This window comes from Takifugu flavidus, chromosome 4, assembly GCF_003711565.1.
Source record: "Takifugu flavidus isolate HTHZ2018 chromosome 4, ASM371156v2, whole genome shotgun sequence".
NCBI lineage: Eukaryota > Metazoa > Chordata > Actinopteri > Tetraodontiformes > Tetraodontidae > Takifugu > Takifugu flavidus.
In genome coordinates, this window is record NC_079523.1 from 12,238,033 (window position 1) to 12,258,195 (window position 20,163).

The 20,163-nt window shown below is 41.8% G+C and overlaps 2 protein-coding genes across 6 annotated transcripts; one reads left to right on the forward strand and one right to left on the reverse strand.

Annotated features, from left to right (window-relative positions):
• Positions 1 to 370: 370 nt before the first annotated feature.
• Positions 371 to 11,074, reverse strand: ncoa5 (nuclear receptor coactivator 5). Of its 5 annotated transcripts, none has more exons than XM_057030493.1 (12): positions 10,705 to 11,074; positions 10,151 to 10,202; positions 7,560 to 7,823; positions 7,197 to 7,304; positions 6,190 to 6,253; positions 4,526 to 4,747; positions 4,338 to 4,450; positions 2,311 to 2,440; positions 1,952 to 2,154; positions 1,655 to 1,859; positions 1,473 to 1,564; positions 371 to 1,322 (listed from the first exon to the last, which is right to left on the reverse strand). In XM_057030493.1, the coding sequence occupies exons 3-12, from the start codon at positions 7,726 to 7,728 to the stop codon at positions 730 to 732; spliced, it is 1,899 nt and encodes a 632-aa protein (XP_056886473.1). In that variant the 5' UTR covers positions 7,729 to 7,823; positions 10,151 to 10,202; positions 10,705 to 11,074; the 3' UTR covers positions 371 to 729. The 5 variants fall into 5 exon arrangements, with proteins under 5 accessions (XP_056886473.1, XP_056886472.1, XP_056886471.1 ...); XM_057030492.1 differs by having other exon boundaries at positions 1,952 to 2,151; positions 4,338 to 4,453; positions 10,705 to 11,067; XM_057030491.1 differs by having other exon boundaries at positions 4,338 to 4,453; positions 10,705 to 11,067.
• Positions 11,075 to 11,610: 536 nt separating this feature from the next.
• On the forward strand, positions 11,611 to 14,817 carry LOC130524405 (F-actin-capping protein subunit alpha-2-like). The gene is made up of 6 exons (XM_057030510.1): positions 11,611 to 11,913; positions 13,804 to 13,867; positions 13,951 to 14,002; positions 14,080 to 14,149; positions 14,274 to 14,357; positions 14,467 to 14,817. The coding sequence occupies exons 1-6, from the start codon at positions 11,881 to 11,883 to the stop codon at positions 14,551 to 14,553; spliced, it is 390 nt and encodes a 129-aa protein (XP_056886490.1). The 5' UTR covers positions 11,611 to 11,880; the 3' UTR covers positions 14,554 to 14,817.
• The last annotated feature ends 5,346 nt before the right edge of the window (positions 14,818 to 20,163 follow it).

Here is a 20,163-nt window from a genome sequence, read left to right on the forward strand (position 1 = left end):
GCTGTAGTTTGAATCTCTGTCTGAAGTGGTCAATTTAAAGATACATTTTGTTCCCTTCCAACTTTGTCAGACACGCATGTTTAATAAGCACCTGAAAAATCTGTACAAGCCTGATCAATGCACCAGAGCCTGGCGCCATCATTTAGTGAGATTTACCATGTAGGAGCAATAAAAAAAAAAAAAGAAAATGTGCAGATAATGGCTGTTGGGTATAAACTACATCATGCTTTGTGCTGGGAAAGCTTCCTACAAAGTCTCCTGCTGCAGCTTATTAAGTGTGTATCAAGCATTGTTTCATATGAAAGATCTGTGTGTTATCATTTGAGTCTATAAGTGTACCTGTAAATGATGCTATTTTGTTCTATACAAATGTGTCTTGAGGGTTTTTATTCATCTTTTGACTGAACAAATATCAAATTAAAATTACAAACTATAAAAGTACACAAATGGAACAGAGGAAGAAAAAACTACGGGGTCCAAAGGTCAATCAAAATGTGCTGTAATAATTCAATGTTACATGCAAGAACAGTTAATTACTGTGTGGCTGATAAACTGGATACAGAAGTCCGAGTTAGTCCAAACAGTTCCATTTAGTGAAAAAAACCCAAAAGCTGTTGCAACACATCTCTAACTATACACACAGCTGGTAAAGTCACTGGACAGGGAGACGACGTGGTGTCCATTTTCAGAGACGTGGACGTCAAATTTGGAGAAATAATTCCCAATTCGTCAGTAATGTGGGGGGTAGGAGGACATGGGTTGTACCTGGCCCATGTTCGCTGCTGGCCTTTGGGCGGCCTGCTGAGCTGCGGCCGCTGCAGCGGCGTTCACCAGGGGGGTCAGAGATGGTCCACTCTGAAGGAGCGTGTCCAGAGCTTTTTGTACACTTGGGCTCTCAAAATTGATATTTGAAGGAGTGATTGGGGCTCTGTGCCCCTGTGCAACTGGCATTCGTCCGGCTGAGGGACCAAAGCCCTGAGATGCAGCCTGAGGGCCAGGCATGGCTTGGCGCGGTGCGTTTTGGGAGAGGGGAGGGCCTAGGTTGCTGTAGGGCTGCGACTGTTGGGTGGTGACTGGCCCTCTGGGGCCTGCTGGTACTCCACCGCCACTGTTGAACAGGCTGAGGATTTTAGCTTGCAGCTCCTGCTGATGATTCGGATTAGCTGGGGCACTCGAGGTAGCCGATAGGCCGAGATGGCTGGACTGCATGGGGAGGTGGGAAGAATGGGATGGAGCGGGAAGTCCGGCAGCGGTGGGTGGAATGTCAGCATGTCCTGCTGCAGGAGCTGGAACGTGGACTGGAGCTGTGAGATTGGGGGGGGCTACACATAAGGGGGAAAAAAAGCAAAGTAGTGGCTTTATTGGTTTAATACTGATTGAAATCTATTATTTTCAAGACAATTTAAAACAAAAGCTTAAATAGGTTGCAGAATTTGCAGTTTTTAAACAAAGAATCAGGTGTTTGCACCTACCTGCCAGAGGATCTGCAGTACTTCGCAGCAGACGAGTTCTTTTGTCTTTCAGATATGCTGAGAGCGTATCTAATTCTTCTGGAGTCACAAACCTACAAAGCGAACAAACCAAAAGTGAAACTTATACACTTGTTCGTCTCGAATTGATTTGCAGACACATTTCAAGTTGCTGGTTAAAATACCTGTTCTCAGAGAGCAGAGTGATGGTGGTCAGCACAGAAATGGGGTGGCTTTCTCTGTCGGGCTCCCGCAGCAACACATCGTCGGCCATCTTTGCAGCTTTTCTGGCGATCTCCTCTCGCTCTTTTTCGCGATTTTCGACCTTGTAGGTGTCATAATTGTGAGCGACCAGCATCATGGCGTCCTGCATTGGCATGTTTCGATGTTCTATTGGGAGGGGGAAACCCATAAAACAAAAAGCTGTGTTTTAGAAAAGCTTCCCTCGTTGCAATGAACTGCCTAAACTTTTCTCTTCTAACCTTGTGGCGTCCCAAACAAGATGTTGACAGTGCAGGACCGGTGGACCTGGTGTTGTTGGGTAATGATGATGGCGAATGGCGTGCGTGCTCTCCCTACGTCTTCCAGGGCTTGAGTTAGCGACACTTCTGTGTTGAGGAAGATAAGATCCACCACCATTCCCAAATCGCGGACTTTGCGGCCCACCGTTTCAGCATACTCCCTACAGTTGGTTTTGAAGCAAGCCCAAACAGACGTAGACAAATGTGCCGACAGACACACACAGACACACAAGAGTGATATGAAATGAAACCTTCCAAGCGTGATTCAATATCTGGCATTTGCACACTTGAATGAGCTGATCGGAGGAGAGTAAACATACTTTTGTGCTTTGTTTACGACAATCACGGAGCAGTCAACGGGACGGTCGGTGTCGTAGCGGCGTTGCAGTTCTTCGTAGTACTGACGGTACAATTCGTTACGCCGTCGCTCTTCTGGCCGAATGCGATCATCTGACATTGAGAAAAGGGGATGCCAAAATCACATTTTGAATGTTTTTAAACATTCCAGACCAAATATGTCCAAATCCAGTCCTCAGGTTATCAGAGAAAAAGCTAATCAGGCCATCCCAATAACTGGACCATCACCAGATGTGCCGACTGTGGGAACATACAGGGTCTCCAACGAGCCCTTAAGCTCCTTCAGCCCTATATATTTTTCTGAGGTGTCTTCGCTAATTCAGAAATCCAAGACCACCACGTGTCTTTTAGATCCCGATATCCAACCTTCCTTTTTATCTCTAAAATTCTTGCGAAGGTGGTGGTGACTCAGTTACTGGAGCACCTGCAGAGAAACAGCCTGTTTGAGATGTTTCAGTCAGGATTTAGAGCTCATCACAGTACAGAAACAGCACTTCTTAAAGTTACTAATGATCTTCTCATAGCTTCAGATCATGGACTGGTCTCTATGCTGGTTCTGCTGGACCTCAGTGCTGCTTTTGATACAGGTGATCACAGCATCCTGTTACACAGACTGGAACATGTGTTTGGGATAAAAGGGACAGCACTAGACTGGTTTAGATCATATTTATCAGAAAGATACCAGTTTACCAGAAAGATATACAGTAGGGTTAGGACATGGAGTTCCACAAGGTTCAGTACTTGGACCAATTCTTTTCACCTTGTACATGCTTCCCTTAGGGAACATTATTCGGCAGCATGGGATAAATTTTCATTGTTATGCTGATGACACTCAGCTATATTTATCCAAGAAACCAGAGGAGACAGAGCAGTTAGTGAAGCTTCAGACCTGTCTTAAAGACATAAAATCTTGGATGTCTTTAAATTTCCTTCTCCTTAACTCAGGAACAACTGAGGTCCTGAGCCTCTCAGGGATAGATTAGATCACATTATCACTCTAGATGGTATCTCCCTAGCATCTAGCCTCTCTGTGAGGAATCTTGGAGTAACTTTTGACCAAAATCTCTCCTTCAACTCACACATTAAAATAGTCTCTAGAAGTGCCTTTTTTCACCTGAGAAACATTGCAAAGATCAAGAAACTACTGATGCAACATTACGCTGAAAAGTCAGTCCATGCATTTGTTATTTCCAGGCTGGACTATTGTAATTCTTTATTATCAGGGTGTCCAAACAACTCTTTAAGAAGCCTCCAGCTGATCCAAAATGCTGCAGCTAGAGTTCTGACAGGTATTGACAAAAGAGATCACATAACTCCTGTACTGGTGTCTCTTCATTGACTGCCCATTAAATTTAGAAATTCTTCTGATCTATAAGGTCCTCAGAGGCCTAGCTCCATCCTACCTGGAGGAGCTAGTGATACCTTACCAGCTCAATAGACCGATCCGCTCTTAGTATGCTGGTTTACTTGTGGTCCCCAGAGTCTCTAAGGGTAGAAGGGTAGGACAAGCATTTAGCTACCAGGTCCCCCCTGCTGTGGATATCGCCGCCTTTATAGCTTTATGCTGGCCTGCCGACCTCCGACCCTGCTAACCCACTCTACTCTTATACCAGCAGCTTGTACTATTAATGTATCTCTATGTTCTCTACCTATTATCTCCTCTACCTGTCCTTCCCCTTCTCCTCTCTCTCTACCCACCCAACCAACCATCAGCAGGCGGGTCCCCCTACATGAGCCTGGTCTTGCTCAAGGTTTCTTCATGTTAAAGGGGAGTTTTTCCTTGCCACTGTTGCTTGTTGGGGGTCAGGCCCTGGGCATTCTGTAAAGCGCCTAAAAACAATTGTAACAGACGCTATGCAAATAAAAATTGATTTGAGGGCAAAAATCCAGCCGGGTTTTCTATCCCAGCCTGGTAGGACAGAAAACCCGTGGGTGGACTCTTGGCCCTTGAGAACTGGGTTTGGACATGTCTGGTTTCGACAGTACATACCATCTGGCTCACGACGTCCATTCCAGGGCTCTCTATACGGGTCCCGGTAGGGTTCATCCTTTCTCCGATAATATTCATCTGCCCCACCTCGATAGTACCGGTCGTACTCGTCTCTGCTGTGTTAAGAAAAGCAAAATCAGGCTTGAGAGTTGCAAGCATTTTGCTGATCTTGGTGTAGCAGCAGTCACCTGTATCCAATATCCCTCGGATCACTTCTCAAGTCCTTGTCTCTGCTCTCCGAGCTCCGATAGCGATATTCAGGGTCACGGGAATGTCTGCCAAGTCTCGACTCTCGTCCAGAGTCCCTCCCTTCGTGGCTGTCCCGAGGTTCTCGACCATCACGCCCATAGGCAGGTGAACGTGAACGAGGGCGAGGCTCCTTGGCGTCACCATAACTGCTGTATGGAGCCCTGAGATAAACGAGGTAAATAATGAATGCAAAGAAAACCATACAAATATTCAGGCTGTTTTGTTTTTAAAATATATTGATTGCCTAAAAGAAGCATCCATACCATATTTAGGTCAGGAGCTAATGGTTCAAGTTTGATTTCGAATTATTAGGTCGACACAGGAAATCCAACATGGCTGTCGCAAGCGTAACCATCAAGTTCGATCAAGGTAAATTGAACTTTTCCAGCAAATCCGCGCACAGGTCCTTATTGGTTTAGATCAGTGAACCAAGGTTTGAAGACAAATACGCAAGAAGCTTTTGAGAATTATCCTTGTATTAGTAGTGTAGACAGTATGCAATGACCGGCAATAATCTGTTTTGTTCACCACCGTTCGCATAAAAGTCACCCGAGAGAACATTTAATTTGGTTTTCCAGTCAGCCAGCCCAGGCAGAGGTTTCTGAAATGGTTTGAGGCAAGTTGAACAGGCAACAAGTGAGGAAAACCTTTTCGCCAAAGCAATCTTTATTTTACCGTTACATGTATTGGCACATTGCTGGTCTATTATGGGATATGTAAATTCTCTGACTGTGATGTTTAGATGTGCACAAGCCAATTTTAGCTGAGACTTTCAGTCCACGAGGAGCGGAGTCCATGGTTACTGGGAGAAAAACGTTTCAGTCTTAATTTCCAGGCAGACGTAGAACGAATAACTGGGACTTTCAGACATGGAGGGAGGATGAGGTGCTCTTCATAGACTTTCAAAAGGAGGTCTTCATGCCGTTGTTTCATTCGCCAAAGTATGAGAGGCTACGTTGACTAACGCCACTGATGTCGGAGGCGTTGTTTCTACGTCAGGTCGATGTTCGTCGTGACGCAAAATCTGACATCTCTGCAGTAAATTCTACTATATTTGGAGATATCTGTCGTTATAGCACACCGACTCATGGAGACACAGAAAGTGAGCTGGGAACAAATGTATGAAGAATTAAAAGCTTTCCAGCTCAAAATCTATTTGCACAAAGGCAAATAACTGCTCTCACCAGTTGGAACGCAAAGTTGTATTAAAGGTCATTTTAATGGCTCAAAATTATCTTCAAGATGCATTGGCGGGAGGTTGTTGATACACCTATAAGACCATTTTAGCAGAAGATACTGGTGTGGTGAAACGCCAAATAAATCCTCAAAGTGAATAGTCAAGAAACAAAGGAATGTCTGAGACAAAGACACTAATAAATTGATGTTTCTTTACTTTATTGAAGCCGATTTAATGGTAATTTGAAAAAAAAAAAACTAAATAAAATTAACTGTCACCACAAACCAAAAAACGAGACACCCACTTCAGCCAAGCAAACATCATCACGGGTGGCACCGACAGCTGTAAATTTCACCCTAGTGTTATCGAGTACAAGACCCCAGAGAGGTTCCGGTTGGATGTTAAACCTATTTCGCGTTACTTTACCTTCGCGGAGGGCTCGGCTGGGACTGAGGTTTAGCTTGCCGTCTCTCCACTGCCATATTTACATCTGAAAATAAATCAATCCAGACGTTGAACACAACAGTGACATGTAAATAGCATACGCATTTACGGAGAATGAAGCGCCGGTACACTTCACGATCCAAGTGAAAAGGAGCTCCAATATCCAAACTTGAAAATCCAACGTAGACGAGTCAAAATGCAGCACGGTCCTATCTGCTGACCCATGCCCAGGGCAATTCAAAGGATTACTTCAGTTTTTTGAAAAAGGCCATGACTCAGGCGAAGTTTCAATGTGTACATTTAAAGTTTGTTTTTGTTTGTAACAAACACCAAACATATGAGATTTACATTGAGAATACGTATTTCCCATTTGGAAGTAAATGAAACAGTCGGTAACTGTTGGTTACACTCTGCAAATGTCTCGTGAGATTTGTAAACACCGACAAACACGTGGAACCAAAATGTGTGTCTCATTGCAAATTCGTAAAAATAAACTCAAAACAAAATGAATTTTAATAATCTGCGATTTGCTTTTGCATATATCGTGACTGAAAAGTTGAACTGTTGTTATGCAAAAGCTAAAGATCCACGTCGCTTCTGCACTCAGCGGTTTAAGCTAATGGAGGTTAGTTAAACGCCAAATCCAAGCAGAGGCAAGAAAATGTTGCCTCAGGACGGAGAAATTTAAAAAGGTTAAGACACTCGTTTAAACCAGTAAACGCGGTTTCCATGCGGAAATTCTGTCGCATTTTTTCCCCCGGCATATTTACACAGTAGAGTCAAAAGCTGCACACCACTGCATCCATACGCAAGAACAATTATTAAGAGGCCATGCAAACAAACAACGGTTACCCACAAAAAAATAGTTCTATAGAATTTTTTGTTTTATTTTTCCAAATCCAACACATTGTCTCCAGGCTCAGGATTATGACAGTAATAATTCTTGTTTTAGTTCCTCAAAGAGCATCCATATTGGAGTTGAGCCTTACCTATTTTATAACCTTTATATAGTCGACCCTTTTGGGCCGCCTTTGCAGCTTCGGCTTCCTCAATGCGTTCAAATTGTACAAATCCAAACCCACGAAACATGGATACGCCTGAAAGAGGAACATTTTAAGTGGTACAAAGAACCGCTTTGGATACCTTCCCATTTATCCAATTTTGTTTTAATTATAGGTAACCAATACAAGGTTTACATGCTTGTCGTTACAGAGGCACATCAGGGCCATGTTGATGCTTGTTCACATCCGAATGGACTTTAAAGTGAACTTACTAAGCGAATGTGACATTCATGGACAGCGTGCTCGATTGAAATGAATGTGACATCTTATGCTCATATTGAGTTTACTGACCAGTTATCTTCCCGTACGGGCTGAACAGGTCTTCCAAATCCTTCTTTTCCATGTCAGACGTTGGCAAATTTCCAACAAATATCCTTCTCTCCAAATCTCTAGGATCGTTACTGCTGCAGGAGCGTGAAAAACGCCCTGGCGATGGGCTGCGACTCCTTCGACGAGACATAATTCGACTCCCAGGTTTATGGGGTTCCTTCTTGGCAAGTCACAAATGCTTCGAAATTTTTGGGTTTGTTCGCTATTAAATTGTCATCCACGATCCTGAAACATGTTAATGAGTTAAGAGAAGAGATCAAATTCCTTGGAATAAGCTTTAGTGGAGCAGAATTGCAAAGTCACAGGTTCAGAATATGGAAATGAAGTTGAAATTTTAGATCAAACGCATTAAATCGCAAATTCTTCCAAATCTTTGCGTTATTAAAATAAAAGCATATTAAATATGCATATGAAATTCCACCAGGTGAACAGTGACGCAAAAGACTTTTTCTCTCACAAATTTCTCTCTAATGCGGCAGTTTGAAACTGAGAAAATTGTCCCAAGGTTTCAATTCAGTTATCATGGCTGTTCATGATTCTATGGCTCGACACGGATGGCGTTCGCGTAGTACCGTTGGGTGTTCCAGGAATCGCAAAAATCGCCATCCAACACCATCTTGTTGAAGTAGTCGTCGTTTGCTGGCTCTGGATGATCGGCGGTTTAAAATTTCAAATCTTATATTTCCTTCCAACAGAAAATAACCAGATACTCATGACTTCTTAGTTTAAATTATTGGCGGACAAATTAATTTTAGGTTGCTGTGAACCACCACAAGGTAGACGATAAAGTACACGATGCAATTCCACAAAAATAAAATCAAAATATTAAAACTCAGTTCAGAAATGTTGCAAACTGCATTACCGTAATGGGGAAAAAAAGTCATGGGATTAATGTCGACTACAAAGTGCAAAAACTTGTTTTTAAAGAAGCCAAAGTGAGAGACAGTTGCTTTTATGTTACATGAGGAAAAATCTTTTTTTTTTAGTGCTGCTTCTGGTTCAAATGTTTTGTGACTGAGATTAACTTTGATTTTAAGTGAGGATAGCTAAAAATAAATATAGGAGTGATAATATGGTCAAACAAGGAAACGTAAAAAATAATTGCCCATTTTTTTCACTCAAAACTAATATTGAGTTACTACTATAAGAATATACACAAGACTAAGGTGGAGTTTGCAGTTTTAAAACTGCTAGCATGATTTAAATGTAACCACACTTCAGTATTCCCTCCCCCAGCTTCTGAATATACCTGGTCATCTGTTGTAGTAGCAACAACTTCGCCTCAATCAACGGTAAGTAAATGCCAGGCAAAAAAGTCGCCACCAGCCGGACTACTAACTTTGATTACGACACACATTCACTGTGGCATTGTTCCGATAAGCTGCTGCAATATCACAAGATTTATTTCCATCTGGTGCTGCTGGTGCTTAATGTTCCAGATTTTGTATTGATGATGGCAGAGTCAGACCAGAATGCAAAGTCTTCTCCAGCACATCCCAAAGATTCTTAATGGGGTTATGGTCTGGACGCTGCCAATCTGTGTGTGAAAATGTCTCGTGCTCCTTGAGCAACTCTGGACCACACTTAGAGCCTGATGAATCCTGGCATGACCATCTTGGAATTTAAAAAAAAAAAGCAAAAAACATTGATGGAATAAGCTGGTCATTAAGGTATTTGGCTGACCCCGATGTTGCTTGTACAGTCGGCACTAAGCATGATGGGTGCATCACTTTATCAGCCTCTCTTCATGACCATCACTCTATAACAGAGTACATCTGGATGGACTCATCTGACCAAAGGCCATTGTTCCATTACTCTAGAGTCCACTCTTTATGCTCCCCAGCAAGTTGTTTTCATATGGCTACACAACTGTTCAGTCCCAGTGTCTCAAATTCTTTTCAGGTTGTCCCTGTGGAATTGCTCTTACTTTCACAATTAAACATAGCCTTGAGCTCTTTTGTTTTTGTATGATTATATACAATGTTCCCCAACAAACAATGAACAATTCTTAACTTAATTTTATCAGTTTCCACACTTTACTCAGAGTTCCCTCTGCTTGATGCATGCCAATGATTTGAACCTTCTCAAACAGACTAACATCTTTCCCACTACCCAAGGATACATCTATCAAAATGGCTGTTTAAGAAATGAGAAGCTACTCATTGCATCAATTGGGGTTAAATAAGTTTTCTCAGCAGAAAGACAATCACCATTGAGGTAGTTATCCAATAGGTAGCTCTTACCTATTTGCTTAGTTAAATACACATGGCGACTTTTTGGCAAGGCAGTGTATTATAATGAATACACGTAGCAAACTCATGACATAGTAGCTGCTTATTTAGGAACAACTGGCTTCATTATACATCAAAACCCCTCAGTTTAGTAGAGACAAGAGTTTGTAAAACTGCAAACTCCACCTTTAAGATTATTTAATAGCAAGTTTTTATTTTATGCACAAATGGAATTTAGACTAGATTAAGATGTGGATCAGTAATTTTGTTTAAATTTACTCTGAAATTCAGAATGGCTCTGAAAAATATTTTTTTACCTACCTCAACTTCCACCGGGATGACGTTGACTCAGAAATTCGATCACTTTAAACCTCTAAAAGAGAAATAAAAAAAATCGTGAGATGGTAGCAATGACAATTTCAAAAATGTGAGATGGATCGCAGTTTTATATCACCACTAATCTGCTACTTAGACGAGTAAAATCTACATTTAGTTTGAGTGTATTAAAAGGAAAACACTCGATTCATTCCATTTTCAGACCGTGTAATTGAACGCCCCCAAATGCAGCGTGCAGTTGTCAATAGTCGGGAAGCTACAACTGTAAAACCACCGGAATGACGTATAACAACACAAAACATCGTGTTAAACGACGTGGGCTATTAAAAGAAAGACTAATTACTTAAATTTGCCATGAACTCCTTCTCATTTTGGGGTTTCTGTGCGCATGTCGAGTGCAGCTTACTAGCTAGCATGCTCGCTATCGATACCTTCAAACCTTGCGATTGGTTTAGCAGCTTCGTATTCAGCTACTTTACGAGGACCTTTTCATCGTACAAATCGTTGCTGTTGCAGGACATAAATAATTTCCCATTCACCTTCAGCGCAAAGTCAGCCCCTGGTGTAAATTATTGTAGGCCGCGGCGTGCTCGTAGGGCCGTCACAAAGCCGATCTTCTTCCTCTTGATGCCAAATGCCCGTCGGCCAACAGCGTCATGGTGCATTACCGCCACCAGCTGGTGTGGAGCGTCAAACTAAAGTTCACGTTGCTCCGTTTATTTAATAAAAAAATAATTTATTTTCGTTTGCTCCCCTAATAAGCTAGCGAAGTTTTATATCCAACCACTTTACTAGGAATTTGTATTTTATTATGTTTTTCTTCCAACACGACGACTAACAGTTACGACAGTTTGAGCTATTTACACTAACATGCATTGTGAATAAGCATATTATACATTTAACCCTTGTGTGGTGTTCGGGTCTGTGGGACCCGTTTTCACTTTTTATTAAAAGAAAAATTAATTAATTTTATCATTTTTCTTTTAATAAAAAGTGAAACGGGTCCCACAGACCCGAACACCACACAAGCGTTAAGCAAACCCACTAGAGGTGCTCTTTTTTTAATCGTTCATTTGGACTTCACAAATAGGTTCTCATCTGATGAAACATGAATTAACTTAAATTAATTAGTTATTAGAACAACAGTATAGCGGAGTAATAACGTGTTAAAAGTCCCAGTGATTTTGAATTGTATATCAGCGCTCATGGAATATCCGATCAAATTGCGTTATTGTTGTATAATCCGAATTTGAACGTAACACAGAGCAGAAAAAACTGCGACCCGTCAAAATTTGTTATCATAGGAGGCGATGTTGTGTGCGTTTGATGGTCAAGGCAGAATAAGTGAAGTAGAATGCCTACGTCAACGGCGTAATGGTTATTATTCCCAAAACAAAAAAAAAGTAGGTTTCTGTAATTCTGTTCGCCTTTTATGTCGGGTCGCAGATTTTTCTGTTCCGTGTTACGTTCAAAAACAGATTATTCCATAATTAGTTCTGATAACGTAATGTGATTCCATTCCATGAGCGCTGATATACAAAAAAAGAAAGAAACCGAAACCACTTTTTACGGTTTTCTGATTTTGTTTTGAAAAAATAACCAATCACAAATCAGAAAGTCTTGCGCAATCTTCACGCAAGACTTTTCCTGCGTAGGGAGGAGTCACGCATACATGGCAACGCTGATCTCTACTGTTCCCGCATAATTGAACCAAGATGGATTGCTTCCACCGTACCGATGAAGAGAAGGTATAATATTAATATTTCCACCTTTATTGACAAGTGTTCCGTTGAACGCAGAAGTGTCGTTTAAAATCGTTCTAGTTGGAAAGATTTTGTCCGCATTGCGTGAAGCAGGATGCTGAGGCGGCAATTTTGATGGGAAATTAAGTTATCCTAGTTATTTTGAAATTATGACTGGGCAATATGTAACTTTCCTGTCCGTATTCCCTGAAACTAATAATGTGTGCAAATGTCGGGGTAAGCGAGGGCATATATGGTTGACTATTTACTCTTTGGAAAACAGGTTGTACTCGATGATTCTCTCTTCAGAAAAGTATTAAAACCCGTTTAAACTGCAGTCGGCGTCCAGATTCTTAAAGAGACTGCGGCTTGTTTGCCCATATGGTGAAACTTGAGCACTGATTGTCTTTTTTCATCAATAATCAGCTATGAATACTGTTGGTTGTTCATTTTAATTCTGTATGTTTGCCTACAATAAATTCCAGGGAACATATTGCTTCGTTCCTTGTCATATAGGCCTTTACAGTAGTCACTATGCCCAAATGCACAATAAGAGTTTTTATTTATTTTATTTTTTTGAAAGGACACATGTGTGCATGTTAGCTTTATGTGTCATTTAGAGTGACTATAAGTCTATTTTAAATGCTAGTATGAAGTAACCCCTAAAAGAAATGCTGCTGTTTCCTGTCTGGTAAGTCTGACAGCACGGCACGAAATATTTGTCACTCTGTTCTGTTTAAAAAGGTAAACTATTCTACATAAAATGTCCTTTTGAAAGAACACATGTGTGCATGTTAGCTTTATGTGTGATTTAGTATGACTATAAGTCTATTTTAAATGCTAGTATGAAATAACCCTTAAAAGAAATGGTGCTATTTCCTGTCTGGTAAGTCTGACAGCACGGCACGACATATTTATCACCCTGTTCTGTTTAAAAAAGGTAAACTATTCTACATAAAACGTCCTGGATGCAGATATTTAAATGCTTGAGGTTGATCATAAGTGCTGGTGTTTACTTTGCATTCAATGGTTAACACCATTGACATTTTGCACTGGACACTTAGGGACCCAGTTGGGAATGAGTTGAGTTATGCCAATAAATAGCCTAAATTAACACTCTGCATTTTCATGTATCTCCTTTTCGGACCATGAGTTTAGACATTCCTTCCCACATTTCATTTAAATGCAGTACAAACTATTGCACAGTATTTTTTTTAAATATATATGTTTTTTGACATAATGAGAAGTATATCTCTTCTGATCACTGTTAGTTGTGACTGCTCACTACCATTGTGTTGTGTCAGTCTCAGCCTCAGTGATCTCTAGACTCTAGATGGAATGATCACTAAGGACAAAGTTAAGTCCCTTTGCTATTTAAACTATTCAACCTGCTTGTAGGACACTACCAGCTGGAGGCTGAATATGACAAACAGCACCTCTGTGACATACACAATATGCCTATAAAACCAACTGAAACCAGGAAAATGAAAAGTCGAGGCTCATTGCAGCTTAACGTCACTGTGCACTGGGGCTATTGCTCACTCATGCTGTGGCTTTGGCACTGCCTGTTTGCTGGCTGGTATAAAAAGGTCAGAGTTAACATGCCCTGTCTGCCCTATGAGGATCAGCCGAAGCAGAGCTTCTAAAACTGAAGCCAAGAAAGTTGCCAGATGGCTCTTTGCTTCACTCCACTGGCATGTTGCAATTTTCCTGATAGGCACAGAGGTGATAGGCGCGTTTTGTAATCGGGCTGGGATTTTGAAGAACCGTGCAGCAGATTTAAACATTGTTTCAGGAAAAATGACAGTATTTTCCGCAGCAAGCAAAAAGGAAATGAAGCTTTGCAAACAAAGATTGCATGCAGAAGCACCAAAGTGATATTTCATGTACACTCAGGTCCGCATTGTGGCAGATTTCCTGAAGCACACCCCTCCAGGGGAGTTCAATGAAGTCTTCAATGGTAAGATGTACTTGGAATTTTTCAGTTTTTTCCCATGATTACATTAATTTCAGTGGAAGCAAATTGTTATTTTGCCTTTTTAGATATCCAAATACTGTTGAACAATGATGGTCTTCTCAAGGAGGGGGCAGCACAGTAAGAAAAAGTATCTAAAAAAACTGTAACAAGATCTTTCATGTAAATTGAGCTTGGTGTGCTCTGTTTCAATACAGTGTGTTTGCCCAGTACAACATGGAGCAGTTCATCCTTGCCAAAATTGATGGATTTGATGACAAGGCAAGTGTTTTCCTGGATGGCTGGCAGACCGCTTGTTTTATCACAGATTGCTTCGAAAACACCTGACCAGCCGCAGAAACAGAAGCTTTTACTATCCGATGCAGGTTCTGATAACAGATAACCTGAACAGAGCATGGAGTCCTGCGTAACGGACGCTTTGTTGACCCCCACAACAAAATCTCCCTCAAGTTTGACCACCTGTGGAGAGACGCCTGTGAGTCGGCCCTGAAGGACTACATTGCGCAGTACTACCCCAGTGGTGTCTGCACTGTTGTTGGAATGAAGGGCAGCACGAGAGCAAACCAACCATGCTTCCTTATCAGCTTCAGGTTTATGGTAAGAGAATTGACGGCCAGAAGATTATTACAGCTTGTATCGAGGGCCATCAATTTGAGCCTGAAGACTACTGATAAGTCAATAGAGGTGAGTGAAGTCAATTTCAAATCTCCTTATCTAATACACTATTGTGTTGGAGTACAAAAGACGTTTGGTACATTTTCTGCTTCTAAGAATGGCCGTTGAATTGAATTGAATTGAATTGAATTGAATCAGGTTTATTGCCATTGTTCATGTAATACACAGTATTACACAAACTAGGAATTTGTCTTGGTGTGACGCTGCGACATTCAACATAAAGAACACAACACTAGAATAAGATAAATAAAATAAAATAAGACATATATACAGTATATACATAGATGGTAAGAAATAGTGCAGGTCAATGCAGGAGTAATGTGATGTTCATGGGTCCGACTGGCTGCTGCATATGGTGCTTAAGTGATAAGTCACTTGGTGTTCAGCAGCCTGATGGCAGAGGGGAAGAAGCTGTTCATGTAGCGGGAGGTTTTGGTCCGAATGGACCGTAGTCTCCTGCCTGAGGGGAGGGGGGAAAACAGTCCGTGACCAGGGTGGGAAGGGTCGGCCGTGATCCGACCTGCACGCCTCCGGGTCCTGGATATACAGGTCCTGGATGGATGAGAACCTGCAGCCGATCACCTTCTCGGCAGCGCGCACGACGCGCTGCAGCCTCAGTCTGTCCCTGGCGGTGGCACCAGCATACCACACGGTGATGGAGGAGGTGAGGATGGACTCGATGATGGCCGTATAAAACTGTGCCAACATCCTGGGAGGCAGTTTGAGTTTCCTCAGCTTCCGTAGGAAGAACATCCTTTGCTGGGCCTTCTTGATGAGGGAGCTGATGGTTGGCTCCCACTTAAGGTCCCGGGTGATGGTGGTGCCCAGGAAGCGGAAGGAGTCCGCGATGGTGATGGGGGAGTCCATGAGGGCAAGGGGGGGCAAAGGGGCTGTGACTTTCCTGAAGTCCACAATCATCTCCACTGTCTTCTGAGCATTCAGCTGCAGGTTGTTGTGTCCGCACCAGGACACCAGTCGAGCCACCTCCCTCCTGTAGGCAGTCTCATCGCCATTGGAGATGAGCCCGATGAGGGTGGTGTCATCCGCAAACTTGATCAGTTTGACAGACTGGTGGCTTGAGGTGCAGCAGTTTGTATACAGGGAGAAGAGGAGGGGGGAAAGTACACAACCCTGGGGTGATCCAGTGCTGATGGTGACGGAGTCCGAGACAGTCTTCCCCAGCCGCACATACTGCCTCCGATCCGTCAGGAAGTGAGTGATCCACCTGCAGAGGGAGTCAGGCACACTAAGCTGGGACAGCTTGTCCTGTAGCAGAGCGGGGCGGATGGTGTTGAATGCAGAGCTGAAGTCCACGAACAGGATCCTCGCGTAGGTTCCCGGGGAGTCCAGATGCTGCAGGATGGAGTGAAGGGCCAGGTTGACCGCATCGTCCACAGATCTGTTAGCTCTGTAGGCGAACTGCGGATCCAGGAGGGGGGTGGTGATGGACTTGAGGTGTGGCAGGATCAGGCGCTCTAAGGACTTCATGACTACAGAGGTGAGCGCCACAGGTCTGTAGTCGTTAAGCCCAGTGATCCGTGGCTTCTTGGGGACAGGGACGATGGTTGAGGTTTTGAGGCAGGCTGGCACCTGGCACGACTCCAGGGAGGAGTTGAAGATGTCTTTGTTGCTCTGAATGGAAGTACAGTGTCTCTCAGTCTACAGCAGAGTTGATCAGAGTCATGAAAACACAGGTGCAGTCCTTTATTAACAGATGTGATGTCATCTTTGCCAAGCACTTAAAATTTTAGCCTTACTTAAACATTTGTCTTGTTTCCTCCATCCTCCAGGTTTATTATTATGAGGATGGAAACATGCAACTGGTCAGCCACAAAGACATACGGGACTCTATCATCATTTCGGTAGGTGTTCTGAGACTCATTTCACTGTTTCAATGTGCTGAATGGGGCTGCAGTTTAAAAATAACCCTCAAATGTAAGACTGATCCAAGTCATCGAGAAAGCAGAGTGTGAATATCACACAACAATTGAATATATTGTTTCATTTTATTTTGAAGGTGGTGTGGTATATTTCTTCAGGTGGTGGTCGAGAGGTGTTGATGAGGAAGGAATCGGCATAGACACTGACTTGGTTATAAGAGATGTTTATTGGAGAGAGCAGTCAGGTATCAATCGGACTCTGCAGTCTGCCCGAGGGAGGTTCCATGGTCCAAATGGTGAAGATCTCCGAAGTGCTTACTTTGATAGCCCCTCCTTATACAGTCAAGTAAACACATTCTTCTCTGATGACCTCATAATACAATATAGCCAACCAAATGGCATAGAGTCCAGTTATTACCAAAAAAGGAAGTAGGAGGAGAGCCTCATGGTACACATTCCTCATGTGAAGAACAATCAGGAGCCTATGGGCCCCAGCATCACCACTTAGCAGCTGCTCATACAGGAAAGAACAAGACATCCATCATGAGCTTAAGAAAAGACAAACATCACAGGACACGTGTGGATATTGCACCAAGCTGGCTGAAAAACAAGTTGTGGCCTTACAGCAGTAAAGGTCTGCAGAGAATAGAGACACAGGCTTCAGATACTACAGTACAATCGAAGTCGGGTACATTTTCTGCTTCTAAGAATGGCTGTGGTCGCTCTGAATGGAAGTTCAGTGTCTCCCAGTCTACAGCAGAGTTGAGCGAAGTCAAAAAAACACAGGTGCAGTCCTTTATTACCAGATGTGATGTCATCTTTGCCAAGCACTTAAAATTTTAGCCTTAAACATTTGTCTTGGTTCCTTCATCCTCCAGGTTCATTATTATGAGGATGGAAACGTGCAACTGGTCAACCACAAAGACATACGGGACTCTATCATCATTTTGGTAGGTGTTCTGAGACTCATTTCAATGTTTCAATGTGCTGAATGGGGCTGCAGTTTAAAAATAACCCTCAAATGTGTGTTTTGGCAGAATGAGAGCCAGACTACTGTGATGAATTTCTTCTGATGGTAACCGAGATGTGTTGATGAGGAAGGAATCTTCACAGACACCGACTTGGTTTGAAGAAATGTTTATTGGAGAGAAAAGTCAGACATCAATCGAACGCTGGAGCTTGTCCGCGGGAGGTCTCGTGGTCCTGATGGTGAAGATCTCCTCCAGATTTATTCCAGTAGCGCTCTTTTATACCACCGAGTAAACACATTCTTCTCTGATGGCTTCATAACACAGTCTAACCGACCAAATGATATAGAGTCCAATTATTACTAAAAAGAAGGAAGGAGAAGAAAGGAGGAAGGCATCCATCATGAGCCTATGAAATGTAAAAGTCTCAGGAGACATAAAACACCTGTGAGATAGCGCCAGATTGACTGGAAAACAAGTTAAGGCCTAACAGATTTCTACGGCCTGCACAGAATGGATACATAGCTGAAAACAAGTTTAATTCTTACAGAATTACAGAGAATAGATACATAGCTTCAGATATTACACCGCAAAAGTGCTGGTGCAAATCATCGAGAAAGCAAAGTGTGAATATCAGGTATTTTGGCCGTTATTACAGATCCAGAATGCTGATTTTACATTCAAGCAATTGAATATTTTGTTTCATTTTATTTTGAAGGTGGCCATCGGAGAGCACGATCAGGCCATGTCAGACACCTTTAAAGCTTTACACAGACAACTGCCGGTCACCCACACCAAGGTGGATTGGACCAAGATCCTCAGTTATAAAATTGGAAAAGAGATGCAGAATGCTTAGAACCCAGAAGATGTTTGGATTAAAGTATTGTCTTTTTAAAAGGAATAAACATACCATAGGGGGAATGTCCTTCAGTGAGGCATCTCCTGGTATGTACTGAGAAGGGAAAAATTCATTGTAAACTTACCAAACATCCTCATCTATGTCATTGTTTGTTACATTGAAGGTCTGGGAGAGTTGGTGCACTGTTTGTGAGTCCCCAATGTTTGACACATATTCTCCAAACCAATCAGCTTTTATGCAGTAATTGATTTTTCATACATTTTCTTATAGAACTTCTCATACCTCTTAATATTTTTATATTACTCAAAAAGTTTGGTCTGCCTTTGTTAGAATCATTATAATAAAGTTATCTCCTATTTGCTTCTCCTTGTTATATTCTTTATTCTTGTTATATTGTATCTCATCACATTATGCTTTTATTACTTGTTAATGCTTAATGTTCGTGATGCTTAATGTGTGAGCTCGCACACCTGTTCAAGAACAACACGATACAGCCGCTGTAAGGAGTATCAGGATGCAACATTGATCAGAGTTGACGATAACAGCAGGAAGAAGCAGGAGAATTTCTTCTCTTTGTGTATGTTTTTACATTGTATGGAAGGATGTATATATATATATATATATATATGTGTGTGTGTGTGTGTGTGTGTAATAAATCAATGAAGACATGCTCATATATTCACCATTATGGTTCACATGTTTTACTATGAATGGACCCTGCTATTGTTGTGTTTCCCCCTCCCTTTAGGCACAATTGAATTCTGTGTAACTAGGGACCTAATCCTAATAGAAGGGTGGCGAGAGGTGTGCCTGACGTGTTGGACATCTGTAACTGAGCACATCTCTCTGTCCTTGCAAGTAAAACTCAAAACTGTTGTCTTTGCCTCATTTGTTTCTCTCATGTTTTAGGTTATCTGAACCTAACAGCCTTTGGTTTGGTTTGCCTTTAGCCTTTATTATACTTTTTATATAAAACTGAGTACATCTATTCATTGAAACAAACATCTGATGTTCAAGCAGTAGTGATTATCTTTGAGTGCGAAGGAGGGGTTGCTGTAAGTGGGGATGTTTATTTTTTTTTTTTTAAATGAAAAATTAAATATGGTTTTGCAAGGTTTGTGACTATTTCCTGGGAAAGTAATAAATAAATCCATCCACATAATATGTGTTTTTGTAGTCCAAATATAATTAAACTGTAATAATGACATCTATACAGATAGAGTAATTTTTCAGTCATTGCTACAAATATTTAGGTATTTTTCTGAGTTTAATCCTGTATGTCTTTACAGTATCTCTATTTGGGTGTAATAACATTTAATCAATATATGTTGCATGTTAGGTTCAAACTGTTCATATAGTAATGCCGTAACCGCTTATTATCACTCCTGTGCAGAACCCTGTGATCTACTTTAACTGATGTTCTATCGCCTCGGGATAGCAGGGGACAACCTGACCATCCTGTGACACTCCATCCCCCATTTTCTTATATGTTCCTTTTGTATATATCATGCTTTGTTTAATCATGTGACACTTACACTTATGCTTATTGTAATCTTACATGTTCGTGCACTAATATGAAATAAACCTTGTCAAGGCTCACACTTTGTAGCTCACACTGCAGACGTGTTACCCTTGCTGCAAGTAAAACGTAAAGCTATTGTCTTTGCCTCATTTGTTTCTCTCATGTTTTAGGTTGTTCGAACCTAAGATTGCGTCTGTGAATACACTTGCCAGCTTTATATACTGTATCTGTATGTAAATATCTGCAGTGCATTTATTTTTATTTTTTTGAGAATGTTTCTGTTTTTTTATATGGAATAGTTGTTCTGCTGTATATGGTGGATGTGTAGGTAACTGTGGGATGAATTTGTTGGTCTGATACTATAGGGCGTTTTGTGT

Excerpts from the sequence above, each read along its gene's own strand:
- ncoa5 (XM_057030491.1), bottom strand. The coding sequence starts at position 7,728 with ATGTCTCGTCGAAGGAGTCGCAGCCCATCGCCAGGGCGTTTTTCACGC. Across the intron at positions 2,155-2,310 it reads GTCGTAAACAAAGCACAAAA|TAGGGAGTATGCTGAAACGG; the intron begins GTATGTTTACTC and ends CAAAACCAACTG. Across the intron at positions 1,323-1,472 it reads TACTGCAGATCCTCTGGCAG|CCCCCCCCAATCTCACAGCT; the intron begins GTAGGTGCAAAC and ends CCTTATGTGTAG.
- LOC130524405 (XM_057030510.1), top strand. The coding sequence starts at position 11,881 with ATGGATTGCTTCCACCGTACCGATGAAGAGAAG. Across the intron at positions 11,914-13,803 it reads ACCGTACCGATGAAGAGAAG|GTCCGCATTGTGGCAGATTT; the intron begins GTATAATATTAA and ends ATGTACACTCAG. Across the intron at positions 14,003-14,079 it reads CTCAAGGAGGGGGCAGCACA|TGTGTTTGCCCAGTACAACA; the intron begins GTAAGAAAAAGT and ends GTTTCAATACAG.